At 39.5% G+C, this 24,228-nt stretch overlaps 1 protein-coding gene across 1 annotated transcript in view; it reads right to left on the bottom strand.

The window, feature by feature from the left end:
- LOC307027005 (unconventional myosin-VIIa-like) overlaps positions 1–23,399 on the bottom strand; it is a gene marked incomplete at its 3' end in the record, with an annotated part of 35,652 nt that extends 12,253 nt beyond the window's left edge. The window contains exons 1-13 of the mRNA XM_079695182.1: positions 23,359–23,399; positions 22,953–23,090; positions 21,470–21,628; positions 21,271–21,363; positions 19,681–19,775; positions 19,504–19,588; positions 18,311–18,529; positions 16,512–16,829; positions 14,939–15,151; positions 6,068–6,244; positions 5,893–5,982; positions 5,284–5,411; positions 1,989–2,115 (exon numbers count right to left, since the gene is read on the bottom strand). Of these exons, the coding sequence (XP_079551308.1) occupies positions 1,989–2,115; positions 5,284–5,411; positions 5,893–5,982; positions 6,068–6,244; positions 14,939–15,151; positions 16,512–16,829; positions 18,311–18,529; positions 19,504–19,588; positions 19,681–19,775; positions 21,271–21,363; positions 21,470–21,628; positions 22,953–23,030 (1,782 nt within the window). The 5' untranslated portion in view covers positions 23,031–23,090; positions 23,359–23,399. The remainder of the gene's footprint in view (positions 1–1,988; positions 2,116–5,283; positions 5,412–5,892; positions 5,983–6,067; positions 6,245–14,938; positions 15,152–16,511; positions 16,830–18,310; positions 18,530–19,503; positions 19,589–19,680; positions 19,776–21,270; positions 21,364–21,469; positions 21,629–22,952; positions 23,091–23,358) is intronic.
- Between the last annotated feature and the right edge of the window lie 829 nt (positions 23,400–24,228).

Raw genomic sequence — 24,228 nt, 5'->3', positions numbered from 1 at the left:
AAGCAATTAGAGTCAGGACTCAGAGACACGAGGAGAGCTGGAGCTTTGATGGAGTCAGGACTCAGAGACACGAGGAGAGCTGGAGCTTTGATGGCAAACAGTGACGGTTTATTTGGAGCTTCGGCCGGAGAATTCACAAGATTATAAAAGACCCCCATCACCCCAGCCACAAACTGTTCAGTCTGCTGCCCTCTGGCAGGCGTTACCGAAGCATCCGGACTAAAACCACCAGACTCAGGGACAGCTTCATCCCGCAGGCCAGAAGACTGTTAAACACCTGAACTGCTGAAACTATTTCATAACATTCATCTGCTACTTAGTAATTATTTACCTATTATCTAATATTATTATATTATTCCAATAACTTGTATATAGACTCGTATTGCACTATTTCACTTTTTTTCACACTTTTTTAAAAACTTTTTTTATTTTTTGTATTACTCTTAATATAATATACTTTAATATTGTTTTAATATTGTCTGCTTATCTGTATTATTGTGTTGCATTGTTGGAGAAGCCTGTGACCTAAGATTTTCAACGACATAATTACTCTGTAGCTATGTTCGTTTGACAATAAAGAACCTTGAATGTTGAACCCTGAACAAGACATGTCACGGGCCACGATCTGACCACACGGTTTAGATGCCACAATCAATTCTGAAGACCCCTCCTGTAGCTCCAGGTTTGAACTAGTTCAGAGTGTAATAATCAACATTCTTCATCAGCGAGACTAAACAAATATGGACCCTGAATCTAACTAGAGCTCTCGTCCATAGAAAAGAATATGCGCCAGGGAACCTACGTCCCAATCAATCAATCTTTATTTATATAGCCCAATATCACAAATGTTACATCTGTCTCAGTGGACTTCACAGATTGTACAGAATATCAGTATGACAACACGACATCCTCTGTCCTTAGACCCTCTGTCCTTAGACACTCTGTCCTTAGACCCTCACATCGTACAAGGAAACACTTCCAGAGAAACCCCACAGTTTAAAGGGGAACATGGGAGAAACCTCAGGGAGAGCAACAGAGGAGGGATCCCTCTCCCAGGACGGACAGACGTGCAATAGATGCCGTGTGTAAATTGAAAAGATAATACATTTGCAACATGGGTAGACCAAATGTTTGGAAATGCATGTGTCTGTAATAAGAAGATGAATCCACGAGGATGTCAACAATCAGTCAGGCAGGACCGCAGAGACAGGTTCAGCCACGACTCAAAGTCCAGGACTTCTAGATGTCCCTGAACAATAAACTATCTCATGTCGGCTTGTGCTCGGTCATAAGCTGCAACAACAATGCGCCCAAGCTGCCCCTCCTTAAGAGAGATAGCAGCAATACCCCAGGCCGTGGGAAAGGAGACAGTGAAAAGAGGAACATGATGAACTGTGTCAAAGGTTGAATACCTAAGCAAATTATTCCCGCCAAAAAAATATGAATTTCAGATCATCTGCATCTGTCTTTGATATCTATTTTATTCATCTATATAGAGAGTCTTTGCTGTGATAAACACACATAGATCTTCAGACTGAATCCCACTTTAGGAAAAGCTTTATTAGTTTTATTAGAACAGAGCTCCCTTTCTAACATCTTTCAACAAGCGTGCATTCACTGCTTTCATTCTTCAACACCTGAGTTATCTCATCAATAATTACAAACAAATGAATTCTGAGAGAACAGCCAAACATTTCTCTTAATTTCATGAATTAAAAGTTCGATTTATACGCCATAAAATGCACTCTTGCATAATTGTATGAAATAATGTTTGAAGCAGCTACAGCTTACAAATCAAAGCGCATGGGGGATAATATCATCGTCATGTTTAAAGAGTTGGAATAACTAGTATCAGAATCCTACCAGAGACACTTAGGAGTCTAGCTTTAACCGACTAACCAGGGATCCAGAGGTGAACTCCAGTGTCTCTAAGCTGTACTTTCACATTGCATTGGAAGTTATTCCTGCTTTGTTTCGAGGTCTGTTACCTTGACGAACTTCTCTGAGGGGGCGAAGCAGCCGACGCAGAGCGACAGCAGGATCCAGCCTCGAGCGTGGCTGCTCTTAGACGAGTTCTGAGTCAGCTGTTTGCAGATCTGACAGTAGATCTCATCCCTGAAGACACAGAGCAACAACAGCTGAGCAAAACAATACCCAAGATCTCTGATAGAGTTACAACTGCAGGATTTCAGAGTACCTGACCTCCCTTTATATTAATAGAACAATAATGTCATTGTTAGCTAATGAATGTTTCCATGGTGACCAACGGCAACATGACAACGTTTCCATTGGTCCCTCTTCTTTAGAGAAGACCAGGAAATGATGGATACACGGATCCTGTTCAAATCAATAGGCACGCAATGACTCTAAATAATAATGATCACGCCACCAAACACACATTCAGACTAAAGGAACCAGCCTGTTTGGAAAATGAGAGAAGTAGAAAGTACAGGTATTTGAGTTCAACATGTAAGAAGTAGAAAGTACAGGTATTTGTGTTCAACATGTAAGAAGTAGAAAGTACAGGTATTTGAGTTCAACATGTAAGAAGTAGAAAGTACAGGTATTTGTGTTCAACATGTAAGAAGTAGAAAGTACAGGTATTTGAGTTCAACATGTAAGAAGTAGAAAGTACAGGTATTTGTGTTCAACATGTAAGAAGTAGAAAGTACAGGTATTTGTGTTCAAAGTGTAAGAAGTAGAAAGTACAGGTATTTGTGTTCAACATGTAAGAAGTAGAAAGTACAGGTATTTGAGTTCAACATGTAAGAAGTAGAAAGTACAGGTATTTGTGTTCAACATGTAAGAAGTAGAAAGTACAGGTATTTGAGTTCAACATGTAAGAAGTAGAAAGTACAGGTATTTGAGTTCAACATGTAAGAAGTAGAAAGTACAGGTATTTGTGTTCAACATGTAAGAAGTAGAAAGTACAGGTATTTGTGTTCAACATGTGAGAAGTAGAAAGTACAGGTATTTGTGTTCAACATGTAAGAAGTAGAAAGTACAGGTATTTGTGTTCAAAGTGTAAGAAGTAGAAAGTACAGGTATTTGTGTTCAACATGTAAGAAGTAGAAAGTACAGGTATTTGTGTTCAACATGTAAGAAGTGGAAAGTACAGGTATTTGTGTTCAACATGTGAGAAGTAGAAAGTACAGGTATTTGAGTTCAACATGTGAGAAGTAGAAAGTACAGGTATTTGTGTTCAACATGTAAGAAGTAGAAAGTACAGGTATTTGTGTTCAACATGTAAGAAGTAGAAAGTACAGGTATTTGTGTTCAACATGTAAGAAGTAGAAAGTACAGGTATTTGTGTTCAACATGTAAGAAGTAGAAAGTACAGGTATTTGTGTTCAACATGTAAGAAGTAGAAAGTACAGGTATTTGAGTTCAAAATTTAAGAAGTAGAAAGTAAAGGTATTTGAGTTCAAAATGTAAGAAGTAGAAAGTACAGGTATTTGTGTTCAACATGTAAGAAGTAGAAAGTACAGGTATTTGTGTTCAACATGTGAGAAGTAGAAAGTACAGGTATTTGAGTTCAACATGTAAGAAGTAGAAAGTACAGGTATTTGTGTTCAACATGTAAGAAGTAGAAAGTACAGGTATTTGGGTTCAAAGTGTAAGAAGTAGAAAGTACAGGTATTTGTGTTCAACATGTAAGAAGTAGAAAGTACAGGTATTTGTGTTCAACATGTGAGAAGTAGAAAGTACAGGTATTTGTGTTCAACATGTAAGAAGTAGAAAGTACAGGTATTTGGGTTCAAAGTGTAAGAAGTAGAAAGTACAGGTATTTGTGTTCAACATGTAAGAAGTAGAAAGTACAGGTATTTGTGTTCAAAATGTAAGAAGTAGAAAGTACAGGTATTTGTGTTCAACATGTAAGAAGTAGAAAGTACAGGTATTTGTGTTCTAAATGTGAGAAGTATAAAGTACAGGTATTTGTGTTCAACATGTGAGAAGTAGAAAGTACAGGTATTTGTGTTCAAAATGTAAGAAGTAGAAAGTACAGGTATTTGTGTTCAACATGTAAGAAGTAGAAAGTACAGGTATTTGTGTTCAACATGTGAGAAGTAGAAAGTACAGGTATTTGTGTTCAAAATGTAAGAAGTAGAAAGTACAGGTATTTGTGTTCAACATGTAAGAAGTAGAAAGTACAGGTATTTGTGTTCAACATGTAAGAAGTAGAAAGTACAGGTATTTGTGTTCAACATGTGAGAAGTAGAAAGTACAGGTATTTGTGTTCAACATGTGAGAAGTAGAAAGTACAGGTATTTGTGTTCAACATGTGAGAAGTAGAAAGTACGGGTATTTGTGTTCAACATGTAAGAAGTAGAAAGTACAGGTATTTGTGTTCAACATGTAAGAAGTAGAAAGTACAGGTATTTGTGTTCAACATGTAAGAAGTAGAAAGTACAGGTATTTGTGTTCAACATGTAAGAAGTAGAAAGTACAGGTATTTGTGTTCAACATGTAAGAAGTAGAAAGTACAGGTATTTGTGTTCAACATGTAAGAAGTAGAAAGTACAGGTATTTGTGTTCAAAGTGTAAGAAGTAGAAAGTACAGGTATTTGTGTTCAACATGTAAGAAGTAGAAAGTACAGGTATTTGTGTTCAAAGTGTAAGAAGTAGAAAGTACAGGTATTTGTGTTCAACATGTAAGAAGTAGATAGTACAGGTATTTGTGTTCAACATGTGAGAAGTAGAAAGTACAGGTATTTGTGTTCAACATGTGAGAAGTAGATAGTACAGGTATTTGTGTTCAACATGTAAGAAGTAGAAAGTACAGGTATTTGTGTTCAAAGTGTGAGAAGTAGAAAGTACAGGTATTTGTTTTCAAAGTGTAAGAAGTAGAAAGTACAGGTATTTGTGTTCAACATGTAAGAAGTAGAAAGTACAGGTATTTGAGTTCAACATGTAAGAAGTAGAAAGTACAGGTATTTGTGTTCAACATGAAAGAAGTAGAAAGTACAGGTATTTGTGTTCAAAGTGTGAGAAGTAGAAAGTACAGGTATTTGTGTTCAACATGTAAGAAGTAGAAAGTACAGGTATTTGTGTTCAAAATATAAGAAGTCAAAGTAAAAACTCGTCAGGAAAATAAGTCGTGGAGTAAAGTACTGACACCAGAATGTATTTAAGTACAGTAACAAAGTATTTGTACTCCACTACTTCCCACCTCTGCAGGATTTAGAAACACTGCAGCCTCCATGATTTTACACACTAGTCTGGATTTGGTGATGACATTAAAAGGAATTAAAGAAAGTAAATATGCAGTTTCTCTCGGCTCACCTGAGGGCGGGTCTTAAGATGGCGTTCCCGATGATGAAGTGGAGTTTCTCCAGGTTGGAGGTGGGTCTGTCCTCCAGCATGCTGTTCCCCTGCAGGCCGTAATCCCCCTCCGTCAGACGTCTGGTCACCTGAAGCACATTTTAAACAAAGAAAAACGTCTTAATTGATGTGCTCTGAGTAATCACACTGTCCAACGACTGCTGACACTGCTTATGGGGACTCATTGAAGTCTCCCAGGGCAACACCATCATGAAACCAAAACTAGAGAATGTACATTTTACAACATGATTGCCTTTTTTATTGTCTTTAATCCAAAACAAGTGATATCAGTGTGTTGTGTAAGTGCTTCAGTATATGATAACATGTTCAAATATAAAGAACCAGAAGAACATTCAACACGTCTGCATCAGACAGGAGCGTAGGAGACGAGGGAGTGCATCAAAACATTGGAAATAAAATATGTATTTCCAATCACTTGTTGCCTGATGAAGGTATGACAGCAAAGCAGCTGTCTTTGAAAGTTCGACAGTGTCCAGTTGTTTTTTTGCAAGTACAGAAACAACAACATCTGGTGATAACTATAAAATAACTTGCAGGTTTGAATCTCACCTCCTCAGTGATTTTAGATTTCCTCTTCAGGGTGAGAGACACCAGTTTATGTCTCACACTGTTCCTCTTCTGGCTGTCGATGGCGCTGTTCTGTAGAAACAAACATGGAGTCATTATTACATTATGTATGTTATCCTCAGTCTGTAACGTTATCAAAACACCGTGGCCCTCTCACCTCCCCCTCCACCTGCAGCTCCTGCAGCTCTCTCTTGTACGTCCTCTTTCCGAGGGTCTCGTAGATCTTCGTCATGACGGGGATCTTCTCGCTGCCGTCGTTTATCGCCATCTGACTCTTGGGCTCCTGTAAGTCTCCCATGAACCTCAGCACGGTGATCCAGACCGCCAGCGCAGCCTGGAGGACGGGAGGGAGTATATAGATCCTTTACTGAAGTACAAATACTAATACACACTGTGCAGATTTACTGAAGTACACGTACTAATACACACTGTGCAGATTTACTGAAGTACACGTACTAATACACACTGTGCAGATTTACTGAAGTACATGTACTAATACACTGTGCAGATTTACTGAAGTACACGTACTAATACACACTGTGCAGATTTACTGAAGTACACGTACTAATACACACTGTGCAGATTTACTGAAGTACACGTACTAATACACACTGTGTAGATTTACTGAAGTACACGTACTAATACACAGTGTGCAGATTTACTGAAGTACACGTACTAATACACACTGTGCAGATTTACTGAAGTACACGTACTAATACACACTGTGCAGGTTTACTGAAGTACATGTACTAATACACACTGTGCAGATTTACTGAAGTACACGTACTAATACACACTGTGCAGATTTACTGAAGTACACGTACTAATACACACTGTGCAGATTTACTGAAGTACATGTACTAATACACACCGTGCAGATTTACTGAAGTACACGTACTAATACACACTGTGCAGATTTACTGAAGTACACATACTAACACACTGTGCAGATTTACTGAAGTACACGTACTAACACACGCTGTGCAGATTTACTGAAGTACACGTACTAATACACACTGTGCAGATTTACTGAAGTACACGTACTAATACACACTGTGCAGATTTACTGAAGTACACGTACTAATACACACTGTGCAGATTTACTGAAGTACACGTACTAATACACACTTTGCAGATTTACTGAAGTACACGTACTAATACACACTGTGCAGATTCACTGAAGTACATGTACTCATACACACTGTGCAGATTTACTGAAGTACACGTACTAATACACACTGTGCAGATTTACTGAAGTACACGTACTAATACACATTGGCAGATTACTGAAGTACACGTACTAATACACACTGTGCAGATTTACTGAAGTACACGTACTAATACACACTGTGCAGATTTACTGAAGTACACGTACTAATACACATTGGCAGATTACTGAAGTACACGTACTAATACACACTGTGCAGATTTACTGAAGTACACGTACTAATACACACTGTGCAGATTTACTGAAGTACATGTACTAATACACACTGTGCAGATTTACTGAAGTACATGTACTAATACACACTGTGCAGATTTACTGAAGTACACGTACTAATACACACTGTGCAGATTTACTGAAGTACACGTACTAATACACATTGGCAGATTACTGAAGTACACGTACTAATACACACTGTGCAGATTTACTGAAGTTCACGTACTAATACACACTGTGCAGATTACTGAAGTACACGTACTAATACACACTGTGCAGATTTACTGAAGTACATGTACTAATACACACTGTGCAGATTTACTGAAGTACACGTACTAATACACACTGTGCAGATTTACTGAAGTACACGTACTAATACACACTGTGCAGATTTACTGAAGTACACGTACTAACACACAATGTGCAGATTTACTGAAGTACACATACTAATACACACTGTGCAGATTTACTGAAGTACACGTACTAATACACACTGTGCAGATTTACTGAAGTACACGTACTAATACACACTGTGCAGATTTACTGAAGTACAAATACTAACACACACTGTGCAGATTTACTGAAGTACATGTACTAATTAATACACACTGTGCAGATTTACTGAAGTACAAATACTAACACACTGTGCAGATTTACTGAAGTACACGTACTAATACACACTGTGCAGATTTACTGAAGTACACGTACTAATACACACTGTGCAGATTTACTGAAGTACACGTACTAATACACACTGTGCAGATTTACTGAAGTACACGTACTAATACACAGTGTGCAGATTTACTGAAGTACACGTACTAATACACACTGTGCAGATTTACTGAAGTACACGTACTAATACACACTGTGCAGGTTTACTGAAGTACATGTACTAATACACACTGTGCAGATTTACTGAAGTACACGTACTAATACACACTGTGCAGATTTACTGAAGTACACGTACTAATACACACTGTGCAGATTTACTGAAGTACATGTACTAATACACACCGTGCAGATTTACTGAAGTACACGTACTAATACACACTGTGCAGATTTACTGAAGTACACATACTAACACACTATGCAGATTTACTGAAGTACACGTACTAACACACGCTGTGCAGATTTACTGAAGTACACGTACTAATACACACTGTGCAGATTTACTGAAGTACACGTACTAATACACACTGTGCAGATTTACTGAAGTACACGTACTAATACACACTGTGCAGATTTACTGAAGTACACGTACTAATACACACTTTGCAGATTTACTGAAGTACACGTACTAATACACACTGTGCAGATTCACTGAAGTACATGTACTCATACACACTGTGCAGATTTACTGAAGTACACGTACTAATACACACTGTGCAGATTTACTGAAGTACACGTACTAATACACATTGGCAGATTACTGAAGTACACGTACTAATACACACTGTGCAGATTTACTGAAGTTCACGTACTAATACACACTGTGCAGATTACTGAAGTACACGTACTAATACACACTGTGCAGATTTACTGAAGTACATGTACTAATACACACTGTGCAGATTTACTGAAGTACACGTACTAATACACACTGTGCAGATTTACTGAAGTACACGTACTAATACACACTGTGCAGATTTACTGAAGTACACGTACTAACACACACTGTGCAGATTTACTGAAGTACACATACTAATACACACTGTGCAGATTTACTGAAGTACACGTACTAATACACACTGTGCAGATTTACTGAAGTAGACGTACTAATACACACTGTGCAGATTTACTGAAGTACAAATACTAACACACACTGTGCAGATTTACTGAAGTACATGTACTAATACACACTGTGCAGATTTACTGAAGTACAAATACTAACACACTGTGCAGATTTACTGAAGTACACGTACTAATACACACTGTGCAGATTTACTGAAGTACACGTACTAATACACACTGTGCAGATTTACTGAAGTACACGTACTAATACACACTGTGCAGATTTACTGAAGTACACGTACTAATACACACTGTGCAGATTTACTGAAGTACACGTACTAATACACACTGTGCAGATTTACTGAAGTACACGTACTAATACACACTGTGCAGATTTACTGAAGTACACGTACTAATACACACTGTGCAGATTTACTGAAGCACACGTACTAATACACACTGTGCAGATTTACTGAAGCACACGTACTAATACACACTGTGCAGATTTACTGAAGTACAAATACTAACACACACTGTGCAGATTTACTGAAGTACACGTACTAATACACACTGTGCAGATTTACTGAAGTACACGTAGTAATACATACTGTGCAGATTTACTGAAGTACATGTACTAATACACACTGTGCAGATTTACTGAAGTACAAATACTAACACACACTGTGCAGATTTACTGAAGTACACGTACTAATACACACTGTGTAGATTTACTGAAGCACACGTACTAATACACACTGTGCAGATTTACTGAAGTACACGTACTAATACACACTGTGCAGATTTACTGAAGCACACGTACTAATACACACTGTGCAGATTTACTGAAGTACACGTACTAATACACACTGTGCAGATTTACTGAAGTACACGTACTAATACACACTGTGCAGATTTACTGAAGTACACGTACTAATACACACTGTGCATATTTACTGAAGTACAAATACTAACACACACTGTGCATATTTACTGAAGTACAAATACTAACACACACTGTGCATATTTACTGAAGTACACATACTAATACACACTGTGCAGATTTACTGAAGTACACGTACTAATACACACTGTGCAGATTTACTGAAGTACACGTACTAATACGCACTGTGCAGATTTACTGAAGTACACATACTAATACACACTGTGCAGATTTACTGAAGTACACGTACTAATACACACTGTGCAGATTTACTGAAGTACACGTACTAATACACACTGTGAAAATACAGCACTAAGTTAGAGTCATGTAGTCAAAACTGTTCCTTGTGTATTAGTCAATTTATTATGTCAGAAACAAAAACATACAACAATAATATATATATATATATATATATATATATATATATATATATATATACTGTATATATTCTCTTTTTTTCTCACTCAAATTAATAATTATAACAAAGTACAACAAATATATATATTTAAAAAAATAATTCTCCAATAGTCTCTGTCATGTTCAACAGGGGCAAGAAGAAGCTTAAAAAAAACGTTTCTGGTCCTACCCCCTCTAGCATAGGGATTCATACCGGTATCCGGTATTTCCGAAATACCGGTTACTGGTGGCTACGGTATACCGTACCGAAATCAGATCCGGTTTAGAGACTTTAAAAAAAAAAAAAAAAATTATAAAAAAATATTTTATGTATTTTTCATTGTTTGTTCAATACTAGAAAGGTAAAAGTCCCACAAATGAACTGTGATGGGATTTGTTTTCTCTCACCAGTGAAGGCAAATGTTGATTTTAAAGATTTGTTAGTTTGTGCAATGCAGAGATCTCATGACCTTTATTCTATTATGTATTTGTTCTCTAGTCGAATCTCAGGTTTAACATTAATTATAACGGTGCTATAACGGTCTGTTTGCATTGACAAGATGTGCTATTCACGCGGCACACCTGATGGCGGGTGTTATAAAAGATATTCCATAATCGGTTTTCTTCATATTCTTAATCTATTTTTCATTGTTTGTTCAGTAGCCTACTAAAAGGTCCAAGAAGTCCCACAATTGAATGTAATATTCATTTGACATGTTAACTATATCGTGAAGCGCTTCATGGGAATAATTGTGGGATGATACATTTTCAAAGTATCACGATATGTATCGGTTGAGTATCTGTATCGTTCAGTGGTATCGGTATCGTAAAAAAGTCAACGATATGCATCCCTACTCTAGCATACATTTATCTTATAAATAAAATATTAGGTCATCGTCATCTGCGACATGTTTGTCTTGTTAATTTGTTTGCTTTTTGTTTTTTTACAAAACAATCAGAAAGAAATTACTTTTACAATTACAAGCAATAACAACAAATGGGATTTTAACCATTAATGATTTGGCTCCTAAATAATACTTTCAGTTTAGATAGACTTGTACAATATTTCAGTGCATCATTAAAGCTGTTCCACAGACGAACACCTTTTGATGAGATGCAATGAAGTTTGGCATTTGTTCGTACGGGTGGTTTTTTGAAAATGCAGTTTCCTCTCAACATGTGCATGCTTTCTCTCCGTGTGAAAAGTCCCTGGACATTATGAGGTAATTGTTGATTTGTGGATTTGAAGATAATTTGAATAGTTTTATAGTCAACCAGGTCTTGTAGTTTTAGTGTTTTTAGTGTATGTTGCATTATACAAATGATTTTAACTACTTTATATAATGTTGGGTATCTGCAGTGGTGCATCTTATACCTATTAGACATTATGTGCTTAAAGCTTTAAAAAAAAGTAATCTTTTCGAGTTTCTCTCAATAACAGCCCTGTTCTCAGCTTTGTGACGAGGAGGCTGTGGCTCAGTGGAATAGTGCGCTCGGGGGATAGCAAGTTCGAGTCCCACTGCAGTCAGCATGTCGTTGTGTCCCTGAGACACTTCACCCAAATTGCTCCAGAGGGGATTGCCCACAGTACTGAGTATGTAAGTAGCTTTGGATAAAAGTGTCATGTCATGTAATGTAATGACGATGCATTTTCCAGCTGATACAAGAAGCTTTTAAAGACTTTATTCAGGTTAAGAAGAAGGAGACAGAAAAGAGTACTCCACCAAGAGTCCACACCGCCAACGCAGCCTGGAGGACATGAGGAAGTATATATATCCTTTAATACTAATACCACACTGTGAAGATAAAGCACTACAAGTTAGAGTCATGAAGTCAAAACTGTTCCCTGTGGAAGTTGCATTTTACAGCTGCAGATGTTTCTTTGTTTTTTTAAAACTACTTTATATATTATGTTAGGTAGTTTGCATCGGTCCATCTTATTCTTTTCGACATTATGTGTTGAAGCTTTGTCCCTGGGAGAACCTCGTATCTTTAAAAAAAGTCATCTTTTCATGAGTTTCTCAGAAAAACAGTCCAGTTTTCAGCTTTGTGGCGATTGTTATATCAATCTTGGACCGAGTCATAGTAACTAGGTATGTTATTAAGTTACAGTTTCCATAGAATCGTCTCTTTGCTAATTATTACGTTAAGTGAGCTGACGCCAAGCTCAGAGGAAATGCAAAGAGGCTACATTTAGATATAATACAGTTAAGTGTTAGTTAATGTAAGAAATGGAGGTGCGTTCATGTGCAGACGAATATGTCTTTCATCGACCGCTGCTGAAACTCTGATCCATGCCTTTATAACATCCCGACTGGATTACTGCAACAGCGTACTTTTTGGATCACCTGCATTCACACTAAAAAAACTTCAATATGTCCAAAACTCAGCTGCCCGCTTGCTCACCTCCACCCGACGCTCCGACCACATCCCCCCTATCCTCCATGACCTCCACCGGCTCCCCATCAAACACCGCATTGACTTTAAAATATTACCTTTCACTTTCAAAGCCCTCAACAACCTTGCCCCCCCCCTACCTCTGTGACCTCATCCAACGAAACACCCCCACCCGTCGCCTCAGGTCTGCTGAAGCTAACCTACTGCAGCCCATCAGGACAAAGCTCCAGACCTGGGGTGACAGGGCCTTCGCAGCAGCCTCCCCCCCCACACTCTGGAACTCCCTCCCCAGCCACGTCAGATCCGCCATCACTCTCACATCATTCAAACAATCCCTCAAAACTCACCTTTTCACTCTTGCCTTCAACTCCTAATCAACTATCCCCTTGCCCTTATTCCTCCTACCTTAGCGCTTTGAGCACCAGGAAAAGCGCTTTATAAATGTAATGTATTATTATTATTATTATTATTATTATGTAGTTTGTTAATTGGATAATTCATATCCTGCAACACTCCTAAAGAAGTCATGAGATGATGACCTTTCGACATCTGGAACATGTCCAAGTGTAGGAGACCTGACAATGTGTGTGCGTTAAACATGTTTAGGGAACATGTTCGTGTGTCATTTAGAAACGTATATCCGTCCTGTGTTTCTGGTATTCGTGGGAGCATTGCTGTATGAGTGCTTGAGGGCAGGTCATGTTTCCCCATTGTGGTTTAGTGGTGCGCAACTAAATAATAATGATTAATCTCAACTATTTCTGTGTTTGTGTTTCATTGATTCCTCTGTTTCATTCTTTCCTGTTGTGTTATGCTGGATCGCCACAACACGATGCATCCAAGAGGCTTTTAAAGACTTTCTTACGGTTAAGAGGAAGGAGAAATAAAAGAGTACTTCCTCATTCAGTGTATAATACAATTATTCAAAATCAGCAGGAGATAAATAGTTCTCACCGGACAGGAAGTGGATTAATAACTGCAGAATGTAAAGTAACTAATGACAAATGGAGTTGCAGTAAAAGTATAAATTAGACGCAGGTACATTAGGAAATACCTCAAATTTGAACTTAAGTAAAGCACTTGAGTCGATGCACTTATGTCGTCCCTGTTTTCTTCTTAGCACGGATACCTAAAGGTGCTTTGCTAACTGCTTTCATAAGAATTAATCATGTCTACATTGTGTTTTAAGCATTAGCATGATTTCCATAAACTAAAGTCATCCAGTGAGTAGATGAGCATCCTCAGTGAAATACTTAAAGCTCCCACGTCATGGCCATTTCCACTGATCATATTTCCATTGTTGAGGTCTACTAGAATAGATTTATATTGTGCAATTTTCCAAACTCACATTGGTTTCTCAAACAGCATCTCTGTAAACTACGTGTATTCACTGAATTTCCCTCTCTGCCTTTAACGGCTCGTTGTAGCTCCAGTAGCTCCAGCCCCCACCCTCCCTGTGAGCACAGTGTGCTCTGATTGGTCGGGACGTTGTGAATCGCGCTGAGCTCCGTGGAGGTGTGGTTTCCTTGTTTAGCGATACACAGCGAAACACAGCCAAACTCATCCTGAGCACACACAAAGTCACAGCCGAAGTAAAAACAATAAGTGTGGCTTGATATTGAGTAAGAGAAAGGTTGATGAACGCAGTGAGAATGGGTCTGCAGAGAGAATGGGTCTGCAGAGAGAATTTTGCCGCGATCCCAACTGTCTGTTATCAGCCTGCAGCCAGGGAGGAAAGATCAGCAGAGCTGCATGCACTGAGTGTGTGTGTGAGGAAGTCCGTGGATTGGTCAATTTGGACCAATCAGTGGGGGCTTAACGTAACGGCTCCGCGGACGTAACGTAACGGCTCCACGGATTGGTCCATTTGGTTCCGGGTAACGCATGACATCACGAGTTACCCGGAAGAATCAATGGACAGTGACGTATCTCCAACGAGGCGTTTTGGGGAGGTCTTCTCTGTGTTAGAGTTTTACTCGCTACAGAGTGTACTTTGAGGGTTTTGACTCTGCAGACCGTTCACATGCAGAAAAACCTTCATAACACACAAGGGGACGGGTGATAACCGGAAAAGCACGACATGGGACCTTTAAGTGGAGAGTTAAGGGTTTTCTGTTTCTCACCAGCTGGTCTCCTTCGTCCTCGTGGAACAGCAGAGGTTGTTTCAGAGCTCTTCTGATGTAGGTGTAAGTGGAAACTCCCTGGAAGTACGTCGCTGCAAACTTGGAGAACTTGTACTCGGACAGATCTTCATCTTCCTCATCAGGCAGCGGCCGGGCTTCATTCATCACCTCCTCCTCTTCAGCTTCGTCACCCTGAGGGTTGTTCTCCAAGTCCTGAGCGGGAGGAGAACAGAAGAAAAACGTTAATATGTGCAACGCGTTTTCTACAGAATCATGACTAAAGATGAAGCGACAAGTCCAATGTTAACGATGTTCAGCAGCATGCTAACATCTGCTAATTAGCCACAACAGAAACAACTACGCAATATAGGAAACAGTCGTGCACAGTACACACAAGATTCAACTTATTGTCATTACGTAGTACAGGTACTATGTAACGAAACGGTTTCTCTGATTTGACCCATCCTAGTGTTAGGAGCAGTGGGCTGACATTATGTACGGCGCCCGGGGAGCAGTGTGGGGAACGGTGCCTTGCTCAGGGACACCTCGGTAGCACTTGGTCTTTCCGGGACTTGAACTGGTGACCTTCCAGTTGCCAAGCCAAATCCCTATGGACTTCGCCACCACCGCCACCATGTAAGGAAAAGTATTGGGACGCAGTTATACTTCAAATCCAGCAGGTCATATATTACTGTTGCAGGTATTTTGTGGACCAAATTACAATTTTGACTTGATGTTGGAACAAGAGGAAAAGGAATACCAAGAAAGCTGGTGAGTGTGTGAGTTATGCAGATGCAGTTTAACATCCTGGTATTTTAAGTATTTAACATAGAAGAAGAATATGGTCTTTAATTTCTTTAATGGTCACACATGCAGAGCACACAGCACACAATGTGACATTTGGCCCCTGCTTTTAACCCATACTAAGGAGTCTAGTACTAGACTATTGTACAGTGCCGGGGGAGCAATGAGAGTGAGGGGGGTGGGAGGTGTCTGGTGCCTTGCTCAAGGGCACCACGGCAGGGCAGGAGGTGAAATGGGACCTCTCCAAGTAGCAGTCCACACTCCATATTTAGGTCTGTTCGGGGACTTGAACCGGCGACCCTACGGCTTCCAGTCCAAGCCCTTACTGACCGAGCCACTGCTATATATATATGTATCAGGACGTACTTAATTTATCCTATCTGTCCTAATGTAAGGCTGTTTTTAAAAAAAAGGTACAAGGACATAATTTTGAGTGTCTAAATGTATCCAGATGCAGTTTAACATCCTGGTATTTTTAGTATTTAACATACTATGTATTAGTACGTACTTCATTTATCCTTGTATAATAAATAGGATGTTATTAAAAGTATTGAGGTGCAGTTATACTTCAAATCCAGCAGGTGTTATATTAGTGTTGACTTGATGTTGGCACAAGAGGAAAAGGAATACCAAGAAAGATGGTGAATGTCTAAAGTTATCCAGATGCAGTTTAACATCCTGGTATTTTAAGCATCTAACATACGACGTACTTCATCTATCCTTGCACACTAAATAGGATGTTATTAAAAGTATTGGAGCCCAGTTTTACTTCAAATCCAGCGGGTGCCCGTCCCTCCTGATTGGGCAGCGGTCCAGAGTTTCCCAGGAACCCGAACATCCTGTCCACCATGTCTGAGTGATCCACCGGCTGCTCCTTCTCCCTCTCCATCTGCTCCAGACGCTCCTTCTGCCTCCTGGTCTCCTCCCTCTCCTCCCTCTCTCTCTCCTCCTGCTGCTGGGCGATCACCACCAGTCTCTCCTGGTGGTTCCTTTCCGCCTCCACCTTCGCCCGGAGCGCCGTCATCTGGTTCCTCAGACGCTCCTCCTCGAAAAGACGCTGCTTCTCGGCCTCCAGGCGGCGCTGCAGCTGCGGAGAGGAAACAGGAAGTTACCCTGATTAGCATCTATTCTGTCAGATTGTAAACTTTTCTGATCCAAACTAGAGCCGAGGAACTGACGGGAGACATTACAGGTGGAAACAGGACTATTCGTTAACGCTAAACGCATTAGATTTGTATTTCTTCTAACTTCCAGCCACTTAACTTCTTCCTCGTCGAGTCACTGGAGCTGCAGACTTGCTCAGGAATATTATCTGTTAGTTCTCCACAAAGCTATTTAATATCTCATGAAGCTGATAACAAACTGACATTAAACAAGCATTTACAAAACACAATATTTATTCAACATTTCTTTCAGGACAGGAAGAGAGAAAAAGAGTAAGCAGATAAAAAAAAAAGCATTTCACACAAAAAAAAGCTCCCAAACATTTATAAATATCACGGGACCTGAAGCCACATTCAAACAAATACATTTCAAAACAAAGTAGAAAAGAAGGTTTTAAGGTGACGTATTTTAGGCCAGGATCACATGACTCTCAACATCACTAGGTTTTCGCTCAGGGCTAATTCAGAGCCTTTGTTATTACGCTTTTGTTTCGTTTAGCTAAAAACTGTTAATATTGTCTGATAGCTGAGTTTCTTCCCGTTAAGTGGGTATGACACATTCATAGTTTATTAAATATTAAGAAGCCCTCAGACGGTGTTTCTTGCAAGTTGTTGCGTTTTGCCCCCGCCCGCGGGGCCGTGGGGTTTAACTGGCATCCAGCAGGGAATGCAACATTATGCTCACTTTGCACAGAGATGTGTGGAGAGCACTACCAACTACCAAGAGGTGCAGGTAGATGTCTTGTTTAAAATGTGGATAGAGCCTGTTTACTCTTCAGTCTTTATGCTAAGCTAAGCTAAGCGTCCCATTTTTGCATACGGACATGAGAATGGTGTCAACTTTCTGATGTGTGATTAAAAAACCTCAATAGAAGTTTTTAATGAAAAAAATAAAGACATTCAGTACAGACGTATAATGCTTTACAGATTATCTTTGTGATTATTTGTGTCACACGTCACAACTTCTCCCCCCCTCAACACCAGAAGGCCCCTCTCTTTGGCACCTCAGCCACATGCTACAGGTAGCAGTAGTAAACATAGTGATCAGGGTTTAATCTTTAATCCATATATGTTGGGGTTTTCTGTTTTAAAGGTCAACATCTTCCCAGCGTCCATCTAGCCACGCACAAAAGGAGGCATGCAGGATACATTCAAGTCATTAAAAAGGGATTTAATCTCATTTATTTATGACTTTTTGTTGAGTGATGACGTTATAAAAATAATCAAAAATAATAGAAATATTACAATCGCTACAGCCCGAAAATGCTTTACAGATTATTTTGACTAAATTAAATATGTGTCACACGTCACAACTTGTCCCCCCTCAACACCAGGAGGCCCCTCTCTTTGGCACCTCGGCCACATGGTACAGGTAGCAGTAGTAAACATAGTGTTCGGGGTTTACCTCTGCCCTGAGCCGCTGGCAGAGGCGTCGAGCGATCATCCCTCTGGTGAACGCCTGCAGCGTCAGAACGGCACGGAGACGCCTCCAGAACGTCTGTCGGATCAGAAACCCTCGACACCGAGCCTGGATCAGAATCACACGCAGACGCGTCCTCCGGTAGCTAATGAAGTACTTCCTGGACCTGAAGACGGCCTGGAGGCGCAGGAAGCCGGACTGCATCTGGAGAGAGGAGAGGGTTTTAAAGATGTAAGGGTGAAGACTGGAGTAAAGGGCAACATGACTTCTTATCCTTCTTCACTGGAAATCCCAAAAAGCTCCTTCCAACGCTCAGTGGCTCAGGGAGGGTGTGTCTTTTCTAAAACTGGAGACAATTAAATATTCTTTAAGAGGCGAAACCTCTAGGTTTTAACTTCTTCAAATTTCTCTCATTTTTGTCTACTGATTAATGGACACTCCCCCCCCCCCCCCCCCCCATTGTTTTGTTATAAATTATTTATAATTTTGTTTTGTCCTGTGAGTCTGTACAACACTCATAAATATTGAACGCCTTCAAGTGAAGATCAAATAATGTATGGCTTGTCAATTGATGTACAATAGTCAGGGATGCGGGAAGTCAGTCAGAGTTGGGGGTGCGCTGCGCGGGGGGTGGGGGTGGTGCTAGTGGAGCCTCGCAGCGGCTAAACTGTTGTGCGCTAACACTGTAGGTGCGCCGTGTTTGGGGGTGCGAGGGGGTTGCGGGTGTTAATGGAGCCTCGCAGATGGGGGGTGCTGCGGCCCCCTCATCACCCCCCCTTCCCACGTCCATGACAATAGTAGAGACTAAGCTGAACACTAGTAGCTTTGAACTGATGAACATTTGTAACTGTGGTTCCTATCAATGTACCAAATGTCTTTTCTTTGTGTCTTCAATACAAATATATTTTAAATGTTGTGGTCCTAAAGTGTGAATATATAGTTTGTTTAAACATAAATATCCTACTGGAACCGAGATGTGTATATATGCTAGATATGCTATATCTTCAGAACTGTTACAGTATGGGTTTTTTGTCAATTGTGTAATTCTTTTAATTTTGTTATCTGTAATATTTATTTGTATGCATGCTGTAACAAATGTACATTTCCCCTCTGAGGGACGAATAAAGGTATTCTGATTCTGATTCTGAAAAACTACACGTGACGTCTGAAGGACTCACTTTTTTGAAGTTCTTCCTGCACTGATAGCCCCTCCAAAGCCTCTGGATCAAAGTCACTGCACTCCTCAGCCGGAGATAGTGAGTCCTACGAGAGCAGAGGAGATTTTAAAACAGAGAACGTTTACTCAAGGACTGTTTTTCAGGATACTAGATCCACTAATTCCCACATGTGCTCACCTCTCTTTGAGTCCTCTCACAGCCTTCTGGATCAGGATGACTTTGTCAGTGATGCCTTTGTCTCTCTCGATCTCCAGCTGCATGTCGTGGTGATCCTGATGGGAAACAAGCAGAGACGAATAAAGAGGAGGGACCACAGTCTGAGAGCCCAAAACCGAAAGGTCTTTTTTGTGTTTTCATTGTATTTCATGAGCCATACAATTTAACTATCGCCTTAATGTTTTATGTAAATGAGTTGCCCTAAGGCAGGTGTCTGCAACCTTTTTGACCAAAAGAGCCATTGTGCTCCTTTTTCCAAAAAGATCTTTTGTCTGGAGCCGCAAAACATATTTCATAGCTTGATAACTTATAAAGTTGTATTTATTGTTATATCAGACAAATTATTGCATTTATTAGGCTATTTATTACATTATATAAAACTGTTAACCTCTAATAAGAAACAAAGAACTCCTATAAGGAGAATTAAAAATAATACACAGGCCTACTTTAAAATAAATGAAACACAGCACTTGGGGAGTCCTCTGCACATTTGAAGGAAAGAATATATAATTAAAATGGGCCCACTTTGAAATAAATAAAACATATAGCTGCACCCTAAAAAGAGTTAAAGGTAGGGTAAGTAAGAATGGAGAAACCAGCTCGTGTGCGCTAGAATTTGAAAATACTGCCACTTCCTTACAGAGCCCCTCCTCAAACACACACGAACGCGCACATGACCAATGAGGGCACGAGATAAGTTTGTACACAGATGGAAGGCTGACAGGCAGGTAGGCCATCCAGTTACTTTAGCCGGCTCAGATGATTGGTCGTGCTTTTTAAAAATGTTTATGTATTTATTGTCAAAGCATTTAATATATTCATTGCTATCGGGACGTTAAGAGCATTCCATGGAATATAAAAAAAAGTGTTTTCTGAAATTGAATTATGACTGAAGATCGTCAGCTGTCTTCCTCTCCCTTGTTGTTCCTCGATACGTAAAGGCTGCAGCACCGTTGACAACTTCTCTCTACATATCAAACATACCGGTAAACCAGCATCGTTTGCTGTGAAAGCATATAACTCTGTCCACACAGAATTAAATCCTGTGTTCCTCCGGTACTTTTCTTTGATGTATCCATAGTTCGCTCATCGAGCCGGGGGTCAGGTTATTCACCCGCAGGAAAAGGCGCTGGCGCGGGACCGTAGCAGGATGTGACGCATATTTTAGTTGACCTAATTAAAACCGTTTTTTTTTTAAATGTATGTGTCACAGTATCACCTCAAAATACAAGATACGAAACATTTTCAACCGTGCAACAAAATATAAATAGTCCTACAAATACTTTTATTTTATTTCCTTCATATTTTTGTCTAAGCTCAAGGGAGCCAGAGCAGAGGGCTTAAAGGGCCGCAGCGGGTTGCCGACCCCTGCCCTAAGGTGTTATCACTACAAAACAAATGTGAAACAAACCTAAGTCAAGTTATCTCTGGTATACACACGGTCTGTTATTTTTCAGACTTGCCTTTTTTGATCAAAACAAAAAGCACTATTGAGGATTCAGATTCCAGAAACACAAAAATATTTACTTACTTAAAAATAAATAAACAAACCTTTAGGAAGATCTTGGTCTTCCCGATCTGCCAGTCTCCGTCTTTCCCGAGCCGGGCCCGAACGATCTTCTGACACGTTCCTCGAAGATCCTCCTGGAGGGAGAGAGAACCACGGAAATGTGATGACTTCTATACGTGGCACTTCAGACACTGTTGTTTATAAGAAGAGCAGAATTGAACAGCTGGCAGTGTTATTGACCTGTATGTTGGCCGGTTTGACTCCGGGCATCAGGACTCGGTATCGATCCACAAACTCCACGAATGTGTATCTGATGGGATATCCGGCCCGTCGGATCCGGATCGTCTCCATCATGCCGGAGTATCTCAGCTGACGGATACACAGCTCTCTGTCGAACAACTGGAAGAAACAAACAACATTTATAGCAGAGTTTTATAAGCATCAACACTTATTGACGTTTTCAAAAGCAAAATTAAATAAGAGCTTAGTTATGAATGAGTGGAAACACGGCAAACGGATATATGACTTTTAAGATACTTTACTTTACGTGTATCCAACCTCTAAAAATGGCCACCTACAGTATAACCATGGCTGCAGACTTTGAGCTTTGTTGGTCATTTAGATTTCTGTGCCGTTTTTTTATTACTTTGTATTTGTATTTCTTTGATCTAGGCTCTTAGAACAAGTATGCATGTACACTACTATTTGATTTGAAAGATTGATGTTAAAAAAGAGAGATATAAGGACGTAGAAAATGCAGTCTTTCGTTTGATATTTTGGGAACTTTTCTACACGACTTTTTACTTTGACTTCTTACATGTTGAACACAAATACCTGTACTTTCTACTTCTTACATGTTGAACACAAATACCTGTACTTTCTACTTCTCACATGTTGAACACAAATACCTGTACTTTCTACTTCTTACATTTTGAACCCAAATACCTGTACTTTCTACTTCTTACATTTTGAACCCAAATACCTGTACTTTCTACTTCTTACATGTTGAACTCAAATACCTGTACTTTCTACTTCTCACATGTTGAACACAAATACCTGTACTTTCTACTTCTTACATGTTGAACTCAAATACCTGTACTTTCTACTTCTTACATGTTGAACACAAATACCTGTACTTTCTACTTCTTACATGTTGAACCCAAATACCTGTACTTTCTACTTCTTACATGTTGAACTCAAATACCTGTACTTTCTACTTCTTACATGTTGAACTCAAATACCTGTACTTTCTACTTCTCACATTTTCCAAACAGGCTGGTTCCTTTAGTCTGAATGTGTGTTTGGTGGCGTGATCATTATTATTTAGAGTCATTGCGTGCCTATTGATTTGAACACGATCCGTGTATCCATCATTTCCTGGTCTTCTCTAAAGAAGAGGGACCAATGAAAACGTTGTCATGTTGCCGTTGGTCACCATGGAAACATTCATTAGCTAACAATGACATTATTGTTCTATTAATATAAAGGGAGGTCAGGTACTCTTTAAAACAGCTGCTAGTTATGGGTACTTTTTACTGAAGTACATTTCAAAGCCTCTTTACTTTGACTTGAGTAAAGAAGTTTAGTCAGTACTTCTACTTTCACCAGAGTATTTTTAAACACGAGTATCTGTACTTCTACTTGAGTAAAGAATGTGCCGTCTCTGCTTGAACCCGAGCTATAGACAGGGAACATATTGTATTTTGTGAAAATGAATATTTACCATGGGTTTTTTGAACTCGTTGGGTTTGATGCAGCGCACGAAGAACGGCTGACACACGCTGAGCGTCCTCATCAACATCTCCAGAGAGCGCTTGAACTGACTGCTCAGAGTGGGGGAGCGCTTCCTCGTCTCTGCACCCTGCACACACACACACACACACACACACACACACACACACACACACACACACACACACACACACACACACACACACACACACACACACACACACACACACACACACACACACCACACACACACACACACACACACACACACACACACACACACACACACACACACACACACACACACACACACACACACACACACACACACACACACACGTTAATGACAATAGAACCAGATTCAGTGTATGAACACATGGTGAGGTACTGCAACTCACATGAGCATACGGTGCAGAATTTTTGGGGTTTTCACTCCTCTGAAACTGAAAGAGATGGTGATATGTTTTTGTAAATTGTATTTGGAAGATATCCATACCATTAAATCTATAATTGTTTTAACCCTAAGTGAAGTTACAAATGCCTCTTAGGGTATGTGTACATATTTAGTCAATATTTAATTGTATTATACGTATATTTAAGTTGATGTATCATTAATATGTTTATAAATAACAAGTATATGTGTAACAGCACTGTCACTGTATATAAGCATCTTTCAATTAAATAAATCCTGACAAAAATAAGATAAAATACTTAAAGGTCCATGTCATGGCCATTTCCACTGATCATAAAACCTTCATAACACACAAGGGGACGGGTGATAAACCGGAGAAGCATGACATGGGACCTTTAAAACAAAGTCAAGCGAAAACATTTTTAACAATAAATTAATACATTTATTCCATACGATCGTCTTGGCAAGTCATAAATCTGGACTGTATAGTTATTATTTTAACTTCCGTCTATACTCTGTTTACTTTACCAATTCATTTAGATTTTCATTGTCGATGCTTCATGAGACAGACTGACTCACAGACCTGTCAAAAGTTCTGAAATATCCGTTTACTTTCTCTGTTTTTTAACTTTGTTCCTTTTACTTTACTTAAGTTGCATTTGTAGAGATTTCAGAATATATTTAAGCGACATTCGGTCAGCACTTTGCAGAATGTGGGATAAACACTAAGCACAGTGGAAAACACAGGGTACACATTATTTATCTAAAACACAACATCTCAGACAGCTGTCTTCACTGTTTTAAAGTTTCAGAGAAGCCAACATGGAAATCATGAGAGGACGGTCTGCTTAAAAAT

Source organism: Notothenia rossii (assembly GCF_949606895.1).
Source record: "Notothenia rossii genome assembly, contig: scaffold_347, whole genome shotgun sequence".
NCBI classification, from domain to species: domain Eukaryota; kingdom Metazoa; phylum Chordata; class Actinopteri; order Perciformes; family Nototheniidae; genus Notothenia; species Notothenia rossii.
This window is presented reverse-complemented; position numbering and strand designations above follow the sequence as displayed.